The sequence below is a fragment of the Diadema antillarum genome, unplaced genomic scaffold (assembly GCF_040938485.1).
Source record: "Diadema antillarum isolate AM-2024a unplaced genomic scaffold, OU_Dant_1.0 seq00000803_RagTag, whole genome shotgun sequence".
In the NCBI taxonomy this organism is placed as follows: Eukaryota; Metazoa; Echinodermata; class Echinoidea; order Diadematoida; family Diadematidae; genus Diadema; species Diadema antillarum.
In genome coordinates, this window is record NW_027271685.1 from 444,187 (window position 1) to 457,933 (window position 13,747).

At 41.8% G+C, this 13,747-nt stretch overlaps 1 protein-coding gene across 1 annotated transcript in view; it reads right to left on the minus strand.

Annotated features, from left to right (window-relative positions):
* Window positions 1–1,800: 1,800 nt before the first annotated feature.
* The window catches only part of LOC139739529 (ATP-dependent RNA helicase TDRD9-like), a 38,563-nt gene continuing 26,616 nt past the window's right edge, over window positions 1,801–13,747 (minus strand). Inside the window, exons 26-36 of the mRNA XM_071650127.1 lie at window positions 13,083–13,208; window positions 12,439–12,543; window positions 11,441–11,560; window positions 9,966–10,259; window positions 9,271–9,341; window positions 8,275–8,481; window positions 7,691–7,829; window positions 7,193–7,308; window positions 5,009–5,075; window positions 3,105–3,283; window positions 1,801–1,942 (exon numbers count right to left, since the gene is read on the minus strand). Coding sequence (XP_071506228.1) covers window positions 1,801–1,942; window positions 3,105–3,283; window positions 5,009–5,075; window positions 7,193–7,308; window positions 7,691–7,829; window positions 8,275–8,481; window positions 9,271–9,341; window positions 9,966–10,259; window positions 11,441–11,560; window positions 12,439–12,543; window positions 13,083–13,208 — 1,566 coding nt within the window. The remainder of the gene's footprint in view (window positions 1,943–3,104; window positions 3,284–5,008; window positions 5,076–7,192; window positions 7,309–7,690; window positions 7,830–8,274; window positions 8,482–9,270; window positions 9,342–9,965; window positions 10,260–11,440; window positions 11,561–12,438; window positions 12,544–13,082; window positions 13,209–13,747) is intronic.

The following is a 13,747-nucleotide window of genomic DNA, read 5'->3' on the forward strand; positions in this document are numbered from 1 at the left end:
CGTGCCTCAAATTTCTCGTTCGAACTGAAATTCAACCCAGAGCATTCCCATTATTACGTGCCTGTCAAGTCAAGCACACTTAGACAAAGATGCGAACAACATATTTCCAGTGGATTAAAACTATTTACTGTGTGACAAGACCTGGATGCAATGTTGAACATGACATTATCAAAAGATGCGGGCACCGCTGGTTTACTATTCTCTATTGTATCGTTTGACGTTGTTACTGTACAGAAGCTTTGTACAGTTTCCAATAACTAGGAATGGCAAGAAACACAAGAATCAAAGAGCACCTAATAATCCTTCATCAGTTTGGCTCGGAAAGTGTTTTATTGCTAATTGGTCAGCTACAGGCACAAACATTTGTAAAAGACCAATATAATTTACACAGCAGAAATCAGGAAAGACTCCCTACAGAACAAGTTGTGCTCTTGATTTTCAACATCCACATGAAAAGGTTAGCATTCCCTTTGATCTAAATCTTGCAAAACACTACAATATGGCGCATGCTTTCCCTCCAGTTCAACTTATGTAGATACCAGATCTGATGGGCAATATTTATATGCCCCATCTGACAGAATCTTGTCCAATCAATGGCAATGGCATATATTTCTCCCTGTCTGATCAAAAGGTAAATTTCTTACTGTCACGTTCCCTGACACTTAATATCTGATCAATTTTATTTTCAAACCATTTTCAAACAAAATATTAAAGCGAATGAAAATTCAACAGCGAAAACAATATCCTGTCTTCCCGACAACTGCCGAATCTCACAAAAGATGGACGGTCCCTGACGGCCAGAAAGCGGCATATAAGAAGGAGTGAAGAAAAAGATAGTCAGCCTACAATGTATACATTACATGTCTTTCTATATACACATATACAATCATCACAATGTTGTCCCAACTTCTGTGTGAGAACCTCATCACAAATACTAGAAAATGTTACCTCCTACCGGCCCTCCTCCTGTATAACTGGCATGGACTCTTCATTTTTCATTTTCCCTCTTCTTTCTTGCTGGCTGATTCATCCTTCATGATCATTTCGAAGTGTACTCCTTGTAGCGTACAAAAAAAAAAAAAATTGCTTTATTTTCAATTTTATTTTGTCAGCACCATGTTGGCCGCGAATGTGACGATGGATCAATTCCTGCTTTCATCTTCCAAAGTTTCCTTCCTCCTTGGCCGTTTGCTGCTCCAGACTCTTTCTCTCTCAGCTGCTCCCATGTTCATGATAAACGAGCAAACAAAACAAACATTTCTTACACTGTAGTCTCTTTTTCTCCTCATTGCAGGAGCAAACACGAGGAATGTGATACTGAAAGGTTCACCTAAGTCCGCCGCGGGGGAGCTCTCCATTCTCTTCTCCTCCCTCGTCTCCATCTTCCTTGAAAATCTGCACCTCATCCATTCACTCAAACTAATATATCCCTAAAAATGCTTGAGCTGTCAACATTGATTTCCTTCTTTTTTTTTTCATTGTTTGTTCACACACATCAGAGAGAGGGATAGAGAGAGAAACAAATTTGATGTAGTGTAGCTCTTCTCCAGAAATGGTTTTTCCAAGAAGTCTCAATTTGCAGCATTTACCGGAAATGCGACTTTAAATGAGCTCTTTCAAATGTTCTTTGACGATATCTGTTCTTCCGTCGCACCTCCTTTCTCATCTCACCCCACCCCACGGCAGGGGAGTAGCACACCTTTGGTATGATAGTCTCTGAAAGAAGTCTGATCATGACTAAGACCAGACCCTAGAGAGAGAGAGAGAAGTCCCCTGGTCTGGACTGGACTGGGCTTGCGGTCAGACCAGTGGGGGCGGTTCCAGGTTCTGCTCCTCGCTGATGTGCTTGGTGTTGCGGAGATGGTAGAAGAGGTCTCTGGGAGAGAAACACAGCACGTCACAGAGTAGACACTTCACCGGCTTCTCAAACTGGACGTTGGATCTGAAATAAACAAAACAAAACAAAGATATTTAAAAAAAAAATCATATCGCACAAACTCTGCACAAGTCACTCCTTGGACTGTAGAATGTGCTGTAAGTTAAAGGATATTTAACTCAAATATAATACATTTAGGAACTTGCTTTGAGTTAAAGGATATTCAACTCAAATGTTTATGTATAGGAACGTGCTTAACTCTATCGCAACTACATTCTATTATGCATACCCCACCACTAGGACAACTACAAATCTGTGCAGCAGTGTTCTCAATGCAAACTTCTTTTCAAGTCAAGAATACATCTTCTCACAGGTACAAATGAGAAATCTTCCTGTATACAAGATGTCCTCTGATAATCATACTTTCACACTGACAACTTTATTTTACTCTGGGGACGATAGAAAAATAAATATTTGGTCTAGAAAATCAGAATTGAGGGCTAAGCTGACTGACCAGTTGCACTGCGTGCTGAACCAGTAACATACACATACTTGTACAGAAAACAAGGAGAGTGTCTTGGGAGTTGTGCCAAGGTCAATGCAATGGGATGCAAATTTGCATTTGTTAAATAGGGAGACTCAGCCACTCGGCCAAATGGTTGTCTCTTACTTGCCGAGTATTGCATAGCTTCAATAGCCCCCTCTTTCGTCACTGTTCTTTGGTGGCAAACTTTATTTCAGAATGGGTCCAGAAAATTTTGCCATGTCATTGGTCAAGAGTTGTGTGTTGATTTTTTTACTGGTGATGCGTTTGGTATCAAGTAATTAGCATGATCATTGGCAATAGCCTCTGTGAACATGCTATTGCGCATGTGTAACAAGAGTTTGCACACTTAGCAAGGGATGGCAAGCCATTCATCCAGTATATCTGCTGTGTGTTGGTAAGTACAGGATGAATTATTAAACAAATTGATTTCTGGCTAACATTTGTCCATCATTCTGTAAAACATATAATGCACGTTTTTCATGCAACAGTATAAATTGTGTACATGCATCAACTATAGAATCGAGTCTACAACCACGAGGTGAAGCTAAGTGGGCTACCTTCCATAATAACATTGTGCACATTGATGCACTCAGACCTGCGTATCATTTGTATACTTGTTTAACTATCCTCCTCCCATGTTTTAACTGTGCATGGACTCTCCAGATGCGAGAGTCTACCAACCTGCTCGCCCTGTCGTAGAGCTCGGCGAGATGCTCCTTGAGCCTGGCGATGTTGTCCTCCTCCTCGTTGGTGTCCTCATCAACCTCCAGGAAGACGCCGTTGTGGAACTGGTAGAGCATGGGGAAGTCAGCTTCCGTCAGCTCCTCCCGCTGTGTCGACATGATGGTACCCTCCTCCAGCTGGGTGTGTTTAAGAGGAGAGGAGCATGGAAGGGGTAAAGGGGGGTACACAGGGATGGGCAAAGGGTGGAGATGGGCCAATCAGTGGACAGATGGGTGACCAACAGGTTGATTACGGTAGAGCAAGGGGTGTTGTAATAAGAGAAGACAGGAGAGGGTGTGGTGGAATAGAATTGGGGAGGGGAAAGGAAACAAGTGAAAATGGGTGTGTTTGGGTTGGATCGTGGGGGAAGAAGGGGTGGGCGTGGTGGTTAAAGGGGGTTGGACAGGAGGTGAGCAAGAGTTGGGTGGGGAATAGGAAAGATGCAAAAAAGGGGCATAGAGGAATGGATTTGAAGTCGTGAAGGGAAGGCAGAAAGGGATATGGGGGCGGGGTGGAGAAGTTGGAGCAGACACCAAAGGAATGGCAGGTGGATCATCACAGGATAGTGCAAGGGAACAGTGGAGGAAGGAAGAAAAGGAAAGCATTGAATAACAAGAAAAAAGAAAAAAGGCAAATGGAATCAATTTTTACTTCTGCTGTTGTTGTTACCACTTCTTGGTTTTACAATCTAACTTGCACCCAAAGTGGAGATGTTTATATACATGCCCATAGTAGTATCTCAAGAGTTACTGAGGAACCACACGGAGCCGCGTACAATTTTCTGTAACCGATGAACGCACATGAGTATTGAATGATGTTTTCAAGAAATCATCCCTCTAATAATACAACTACAAGAGTGTCTGAACACATATTCTTCCTAAAAAAAAAGCTCTATGAATACACTTAAAATCATTTTGTTCCACTGTTAACACTGGTGCATCACATATCAACTGTACCACGTAGCCAGAGGTAACCCTGGTGGTCGTAATATACAAAACTGGCTCCACCTAGTATTATGGTGAGATTTATCAGTATGAGTAGCATGCAGCTGATGACTGTCAATGATTCCAAGCTACACGTGTATACTGTCACTGGCACCTGGGACTACAGTAAAACCAGACACATTCACGGTATCAGGCTTTTGCCATTGTACATTCGCGAATCTTGGCTCCTCGCAAAATTTTTTCATGCACCTGAAAATTTTTTTTTTCTTTACTTGATGAAGAATTCAGTGACAGGAAGATTCAGCTTTGTACTGATTCCATCTTATCCTGTGCCTGTCACGCAGGATTAAAATAGATATATATACATGATTAGCAATCCACTGACGTCATGAATTCACATGGCTTTACAAGATTCTGTTTACTGCCCGAAAAAAGAAGATAAAAACAAGAAAATACAGCTGCTGCTTAAAAAGGAATAAAGGACTCCCAACCTTTTTTACCCAAGGTCCAAAAGTTCTATGTATGGCTTCAGGGATCATGAATTTACTTTTATGGCTGCAATCACGCACACATTCACCACTCATTTCTACGCGGCGTAGTGAAACAATTATCGAATGATGCCCAGAACGTCTAGTTTATCATTTCTCACCATGAACCAGTCAGAAAACCATGACAGGAAATTGCATTTATAGGGAAATCAAGTGACATGAATCTTTTGAACTTTTTCTTGTTTGTGGAGTTTTCAAAAATGAATGAGATGCAAAACAATGTGCAGAAATCATTAACCCGTTTAGGACGGACTGATTTTGCTACAACACGTATTTCCCATAGACATTTGCCCGAGTATACTCGGGACTCGTCCTCGATGGGTTAAGAGATTTCAAATCAAACACTAAGCACTAACTTGATGCAATTTACCTGGTCCCATTCGTATGGTGCCCGGGCAGTGACGACTTTCGTCTGTGGTCTCTTTGTGGTGAACAACCTGCAGAAACAAGCAGATGGCAAATAGATAAGGATTCGATGGAGCACTGGATATACAGTGCACTCCCATTATAACGAAATTCTGGTTACACCGAAGAAAAAATTCCGGCCACAACATTATCCACTCTATATTTTTTATTATTTATTTGTTCGGTTATAACAAAACTTTGGTATAATGAAAGAAAACTGCCGGTCCCGAGGACTTCGTTATAATGGGAGTCCACTGTACTTTGACATTGCTGTATCTTAAAGGACAAGTCCACCTTCATATACATAAGGATTGAGAGAATGCAGCAATATTAGTAGAACACATCAGTGAAAGTTTGAGGAAAATTGGACAATCCGTTCAAAAGTTACGAATATTCTAAGTATCTGCGCAGTCACTGCTGGAGGAGAAGACTACTACAGTGTATGATGTCACATGCGTACAACTATATAATGAAAATAAAAAGAGAATTTCACAAAACTTTACTTTTTGAATAAAGTGCACATTTCTTCGACTTGCTACTGACGTATGTTAAGGGTAATATTATTCCCCCTGCCTTCTGAAAGAGAGAAGTCGAGTGTTCTTTTATTTTGCGAGAAAAATGGAAATATGTTGAATTTTCTTTATTCTTTCCTTATATCGTTGTACTCATGTGACATCACGAGCTATACTAGTCTTTTCATCCAGCCGTGACAGAGCAGAAACTTCAAAAATTCATAACTTCTTAACAGATTGTACAATTTTCCTCAAACTCTCACTGATGTGTTCTACTAATATTGCTGCATTCACTCAACCCACATGTCTATGAGGGTGAACTTGTCCTTTAAGCATCACTGCCTACCAGTCTCTATCGATTTGTATGCACTTGTTTTGATCAGCCAGGTTTATTTCATTTATCTCCCTGCTACTGGTTGCCAGTGACTACAGAATTGAAATGTGTTTCACCTTTTCTTTCAGACGCATGCATTCAGAGGCAGAAATTACAAAATCTATTGATCAGTAGCATACCTAACTCTCAATGAATGGGAATAACTGGGAGAAAATATGTGACCCGCTACAACAAAAGGGTCCTAAAGTCGCGCACGGTCGAAGCCGTGAAAATCGAGTTTGAAGTCAGAGCATCAAAATTGGTTAAAACTTACGATTTTCTGATTTTGACATATTATTGTAGTCTGACATATCTTCTATCATCTGTCGAAATTTTGAAGCAAAATGGTGAAAGGAAAGACCAAAAAATAACGTTTTTCTGGGCCATTTTTTTTGGCGTTTCAACGAAGCAGAAACTGGTTCGAACATTTGGATTAAGCGCCACAGATAGGCTCCGCCCCTAACAACGACCAAAGTGATCTCATTGGTCAGTTTGCTGCTTGCCGCTTACCGAAGCGTGAAGCTCGCACACTGCCCAGTTCACTGGTGCGTGCTGGCGGGGTGCGCTATGCCCAGCCGCTTCTCCTGGCATCCTGGTCACTGATTGGTTGGTGAGGAGACCGCCGACGCTGTGTTTGAATGAGCATTTCAGGGGTTGCTAGGGCTTACCTTCTATTGTCCGAAGGTGAATACTGACTTGCGTGTCCCTTGATCGTGATTGTGTCGCAAGGAGAACTTTTAGGGCGCTTTTCTCGAAACAGTGATTTCCCAGACGTCTCGACATGCTCTCTTTTAAACATCGATATCTCCACAGCCGATTATTTTTATAAGATGTGTTATATGTCATTTTAAAGCAGAAAGATTAGGGAATTGTGTCATGCAATTTTCAAATAATCGACCTCTCCCAACTTTAGGATCATTTTGTTGTAGCGGGTCACATATTGCTAAAATAGGAATTTCCAACTACCAGGCTTGATAGGCACCCTTCTCTTCTACAATGACACAACTCCAACTGGTAGCATAGATCTTTCTTTTTGTACAATGAATCTAAAAAAAAATATTCCTATTATACATCTCTGCTATTTAAGGACAATAATCCCACAGCTTGTTGGTACTTTTGATAGGTGAACTCCATTTAAATAATCTGGTGATTTGCAACAATAGTCCATGGCAATGCGAAATGAGTACATTTCTCTTTTTTCCCCAAATTCTACATCCTTAATTTATGATAAACGTCACTTTGACACCACCTCAACAATTCTTACTCTATCAATGCCGCCCTTGCTTGACTCTGAATCTTGAAGGTGGCATTGGCCCCCCAGGTTGCTATGTAGTCCTTGGAGGCCAGGGCGAGGTCAATGGCATAGCGCAGACCATTGATCTGGAGGGGGGGGGGGGGGAAACAGAGAAAGAAAGAATGATGACAGTCCCTCCCACAATAAGATGCTGACATCCCTGCAATCAAATGGGTTTCTTAATGTTGGTGAGGAAAAATACACTGAATACAGTGCACTCCCTTTATAACGAACATGGTTATAACAAAATTCTGGTTACAACGAAGTAAAAATCAGGGCCGCAACATTATCCACTCTAAGTATTTTTATTGGTTATATGTTCGGTTAGTACGAAATCTTGATATAACGAAAGAAAACTGCCGGTCCCGAGGACTTCGTTATGACGGGAGTCCACTGTATTGCAGACAGTAGGTCTGGATCTCTGGGTTTACTCTCCATGCACATTCTGTGATTTACACAGTGTCCTACCTTTGAGATGTCTTGGTTCTTGATCTTGGTATGGAAGACAATTTCAATGTCGTTGTCAGGCAGCATGGGCATTCCTGCCTCTGGATCCCATCCCAGGCCACAGAGGGCGCCAGTGAGGCGGGTCAACTTGCGGTCAGTCCTGGGAGGGGGTGGGAATCGGGGAAAATGTTCAACAGCCTGTTGCTATGGTGACATATATATTTGCATGCTGATTGCACACAATCTTATACCATGATCTGCACTGAGAAGTGGTTGAACAGCCATTTGCCTGCTGACATGTTTGCACACTAGCATTTGCAGGCTGCCCAGATGAATACAGTACTTAGTGGGATAGGATAGTTGCTTGGGTTATCAAGGATTAATGTCAATAAGAGATCACAGGATAAGCATTCCTACAATGCCACTTACTGCTCTATCCCTTAAAGCGATGGATTCCTTTTCATTTTGAAAAGCAAACCTCCAAACCACCAAGCATGTAAAAAGCAAACAAAAACAAACAAACAAAAACTTAAAATAGTACACATAAAAAAAACCAACAACAACAACAAAGAATAATAAAAGCTTGAAAGGACCATGAAGCATACCGGAGTTCTATGGTGGGGGCGAAGAGCATGCACACCAGGGCAGGGAGGTCCTGGATGTTGGGCATCAGGGTCGTATTCCGGGCCTGGAAGACGCTACCCGAGGGGTTGAGACCGACATGGGCTGAAATCATCATCTTGTCGTATTGGTCCTCCGGTTCCATGCTCAGGGCCACGGAGTTGACGCTGTTGCGGTCCACGCGAGACGCTCTTTAAAAGTAATGCCAGATGTGAAATGGAAGTTGCGATTGGGTAAGAAGAACTATAGAGTACCGAAGTGATGATGTTACAGATTTTTATTATAGCTTGGGTTGGAACCAGGTGCGCTCATAAACACACAGGCCAGGTGAGGTTATTCAGAACCAGTTTCCCTTACGATGAATACCTATAACATCACACTTTGGTACTCTATAATTTCTACATTTCATTTAGGGGTGAATGGGATACCTCTGCTAAAGATTACCTCTTGACTATCACAGCCCATCATAGCCCATTTTAACACATCATTATAATGACATTGGAATCCCAATAAAATGGCTATATTCTGAAGAAGTAATGACATCAAATCATAATGCCAATAGAAGGAGCCAAAGTGGATATGTTAATGTTTACATGACAAGTCCTTTCAAGTCTCTGGGAAATCGGGAAATGACAGCAAGCCTGTCTGGTCTCATTTACACTTCTTCAACATTTCTTTCCTTGGCTACTGCTAAGCCCATGGTCTCGCAAGCACAAGCAACAGAAGGTAACCAACATGAAACGTACATGACCAGAGCTGTTACCTTAGGGTAATGATGAGATGAAGGTACATACTTCTTGCATTGAGTTGTACTCAAGGTAAGAATAATCAATTTTGACATTGCTACAGTAGTAGTCTCCACATAAATCAGTAATATCAGGCAGTGCAATTTTTACCCGATTAAGAGGAGTATCCAATCAAGCGGTACCCAATCATGTGGAGACTACTGTACTGAGATGTCATTCTTACGATAAACTCACTTGAGCCTGCCAATCTTGGTCATGCTGGCAAAGTTGATCTCATAAGGACTGAACGGACCACGGAGGTAAACCTACGAAGGAAGTGCATGCAAAATATTACTGAGTTGTTGAAGGTGAATATGAGACTGTGCCCACTAGTTTGTACATGCTGTTGCACTGAAAAAGTTAACATTTGCGGCAAGTAAAAATTCAGGAATCAGAGCCTAAAGGTGTGCATATAGGCATATAGAAGTGCCAACAACAAATGTTGGATCAGAATCAGCTGCCAGTCTGATTATTGTTTCTACAACATTAATTTTGTATCATATTTCATTTCATTTCAACATTGCCATTATCAAACATGCAAATATCATGATCATAGTTACTGCAAATTTACAATGCCTTGTGTAGTATGCCCCAACACAACTTACCAGAAAGCGCTGCGCTAGAGCATATCCTCGCATCGTCTGCCAGATAAGCGAGGTTAGGCTACACATATATCATGTATACATGTACATGCATACATTTTTTTTTTTCAGAACCATGTATGTAAGACTTGTATCAAACTATTGCATTGGACTGAATAATGTTCTGCTATATGTAGCCACTCAAGAAACAGTGAATGCTTGTAAGCAAGCAACCACGGGAACACTGCTATTACACATATATGCAAGTACAAAAGAAAATGTGGAAGAGCTTTTCTTGGGCATCATTACCTTTCCGGTCCTCCTCCTCCTGTTGTCGCTGTCTCCTCCTCCTCCTCCGCCCGGTCTCGTGCTCGACCACGCCTCCTGGTCTCCCGAGGCCCAGGTCGGCCCCACGGTTAGCCCCCGGGTCCGCTTCTCCGTCTGGTGCATCTCCCGCTTCATGTGGTTGACCTTGGACTGGTACGGCTCCGCCGCCGCCTCGGCGATGTCCTCCTGGATCAACAGCTCCTGGATGTGGACCTCCGGCTCCACACTGGTATCGTAGAGGTCCACGCGGACCACGCCCTCTACCACGGAGTAGATCTAGGGGGAGAGAGAAGGCAATACAAAGAGAGAGAGAAAGAAGGATAAGGGAGATGGAGAGATACACAGGTAAAACGTGGTGATTTGACTCAATCGGAAGCGCATCTGCCTCCCATTCCAAAGGACTCGGTTCAATTCTAGAGTGTAGCTGAGCAATGTTGGGTGCAATCATACCATCCCTCTACTAAGAGGCAAAAAAACTCTGTTCTTCAGATAGAAAAGATCCCCCTTCATTCATTCATCGTACTGAGCTGGGTGCTAGCCTGGTAAAGTAGTCCACCTACCTACCCACACAAGATCATCTTTGTGATAGGCTGCATATGTAGCCCTTGGAAGATTGAGAAAAGAAGAAGTGGAAAAGTAAAGGTATGAGAGAAGTGGAGGAGAAAGCAAAAGAGAGGGTTGTTTGGAAAGGAGTTAGAGACGGAGGGGTGGAGAGAGAGGTGCTGAAGGATAGTGGGAGAGTGAAAGTATGAGTGAGAAGTGCATTACAATTTACTGTTAAGCATCTTCTTTTGAAGCACAATGTCAAGAAAATTTAGAAGCCTTTGTTTTAATTACCTCCCTGTTTTTAATCCCTTCAAAATAACTCCAGGGATAATCAGGCTAACAGTATGATAAAACCAAGTGTTAGGATTATTTTGAGTTAATCTTTGCAGTAATACACAAATAGCTCCAAAGTGACAGGAACTGTCCAGCCGAAGGAAGTGGACACACTATCATCGAAAGTCCTTGTTTGACAAGCTTATTACAAACAAAAGAAAAGAAAAAAAAAAAGAGAGAGGAGTGAGCAGTAGGAAAAATGGGCAATGCAGGCATATTCCATGGCCCTGGGGGAAGTTTCACAAAGGACTGAAGTCATCTTAAAAGTTAAGAATGACTGACGGTATGCCATTCGTTTCCCCATTCAAGTTTCATTTCATGTTTTCAAAACTCACTTCAAATTGTTATAGGAATCTCCAGACAAGTCTTTTGTCACATATTCTATTTTGTATATCAATGGGCTGCATAAAAATGTCTCCAAAATTTGCACTTTCACCAGAAAGCTACACTACCATTAAAGAAACACACTGCGTACCATTATTTTAAGTTGATCATAAATTGTAAAACCACTTCAAAATTCTTTGTGAAACATCCCACAGGTTTCCTCCATTCTGGTATGTCAAGGAAAGTTCGCTCACCTTTGCCATGACCTGCTTATTGAGAATCAGCTCCTCAAGACGCTGCTTTGCCTTCGGCAGCCACTGGTTGTGGGGCAGCTTGTAGAAGGGCTTGATGTTGGCCAGCACGCACTCAAATGCCTTGGGGAGTGGAGGGGGGGTGGTGGTGGTGGGGGGAATGGGTGGTAAGAGGAGGGGCGACGAGGGGGAGAGGAGAAAGTTTGAAAGAATGGGGAAGGGCAACACAGTTAAGGAGTGACAAGAGAATCTTAATATAAATGCCTATGCAAATAATGATCAGACTGTTGTGTATGTTCTTAGAAAGTAAACCTGCTTTCATGATTTCCTGTGCATAAAGATCCATTGTCTGTAAAGACCAATATCTTATGAGTTTCTTCAGTGTTGTTTTTTTTTTTTTTTGGGGGGGGGGATGTATGGATGTACAGGTGCATGATGAACACTTGTACATTTTAATAAGGTCAGTGATGTCCCCTGCTCGTTCTCTCTACATGCAATCATGTGTAAGTGTGTAAAAACTGCACACTGATGTGAACTTCATTCCTAATCATACTATGACATTGTCACTGTACTCTAAAAGCTCGGATGCCAACGCTCCAATTGGTTGGTCAGAAGGATAAAAAAAGAAAAAGTGACACAATGACTGACTCACATGATAAATGATATAATGATGACGCATCCATGGTCTAACTATCCTAGTCATCATAAGCACACATTATCATATTCTACTCTATGCTTATAATGATACAAAATAATACAGTGCATTCCGAGGTTAGAAAACTACATATTATATGCCAGCACACTTACATTAACCTCAAACACAAGCTCACATACTCACAGATATACATACATAAGGTCACTAATGTTTTCCATGCTCCACAGGGTTAAACCTTAATCAGTTTTGACGGTAGAATCCCTCTTCCAACACTTACCTTTCTACTGTCCCCTAACAAATAATGGACTGGCCCATCCCTATTGCATAGTATCATAATATCCCTCACCTGAAAGGGATGCTCCATTAGCTTTCTGGGGAGGTACTTGAGGTGCTTGTCCGGGACGAGCGCCCTGTTGCCATAGTCTACAAAGAACACTTCTACCTGACTTTCCTATATGTAACAAAACAAGAACTTAGATAAATTACAATGAACACAGTGAAATAAAAGTATCATCATATTAGTGCATACTCTGCCAATTCATCTTCTTTTACTGTTATCCATCAACATCACTGGAAGACATACTGCATAAAGACTGGAGAGAGAATAGCTTTAAATCTTGCCTCTGAGGTATTGTAAGTAACCCTTTCAATGCTTTTGAGTACAAACTGGTAGAGAAAAGCCCATGGTGTGGTACACACTGTCCAGATTCCATGGCACAAAAAGGTTTAACTATAAGGTTAATACTGTGAAAGCAGAAATTAGCAGAAAAGTATACAACTTTTACAAAATCAGCTTGCACTAAAGATTATATTGGTTCCACGACTTCTTAAGAAAAAAAACAACAACAACCCAGGAACTTGCATGAAACATACCCACACACAAAGACCAGCATTATAAGTCATACTAAAGAAACATCAAAATGGGACTGATTGTACAATAAGCTTTCAAACCAGTTTGAATGAATGAAGGAGTTGGAGCAAGACACTTACGTGCATCGAGGGTCGTTTGGTGTTGATGAAGCGAAGGATGCGAGCCCGGTACAGGAGGGTATCATAGCCGTCGTAGTAGGGGGCCAAGACGACGTCTCCCTCTCGTACCTCACTCGGCTTGATGGACTATTATTCAAGGAGGAGAAAGAAGGTAGGGAGAGGAAGGAACTGACTCATGGCAAGTTATCCATATTCTGACCACTATGAGTGGCTGTGGCGGCATTCATACTACAGCCTACATACTCTCTAACCTCACAAATAAGTAACAGACTGCAGGGGTTGGGGAAGAAACAAATTCACAGCATTGAATCTAATCCCCAGATTGGCAAAAACATATCCTATAATTGATTCCACTTCTCTCACTTTGCGAGTTTACCAGAAATTGTGGGGAACATTCATGTCATGGAGTCCAATTTTTGCCAGGAACAACAAAAAGCTTGTAGCTGTCTTTCTGCAGCTCACCTACTAAATAAAATAACTCTCACTCTGGGCTGAAGGTTGATGGACTATTTTTGGGAGCAAAAACTTTGCTAGTGGCATGGAAGCTCTCTTCTTGATTGGTTCAACTTCCACCCTGGTCTCGATTAACCCATATCTGAACTTGACCGGCATCTTCAGGAGATCCATTTGCAGTGTGAAATTGGCAATCTCATCCCATGGCTGTA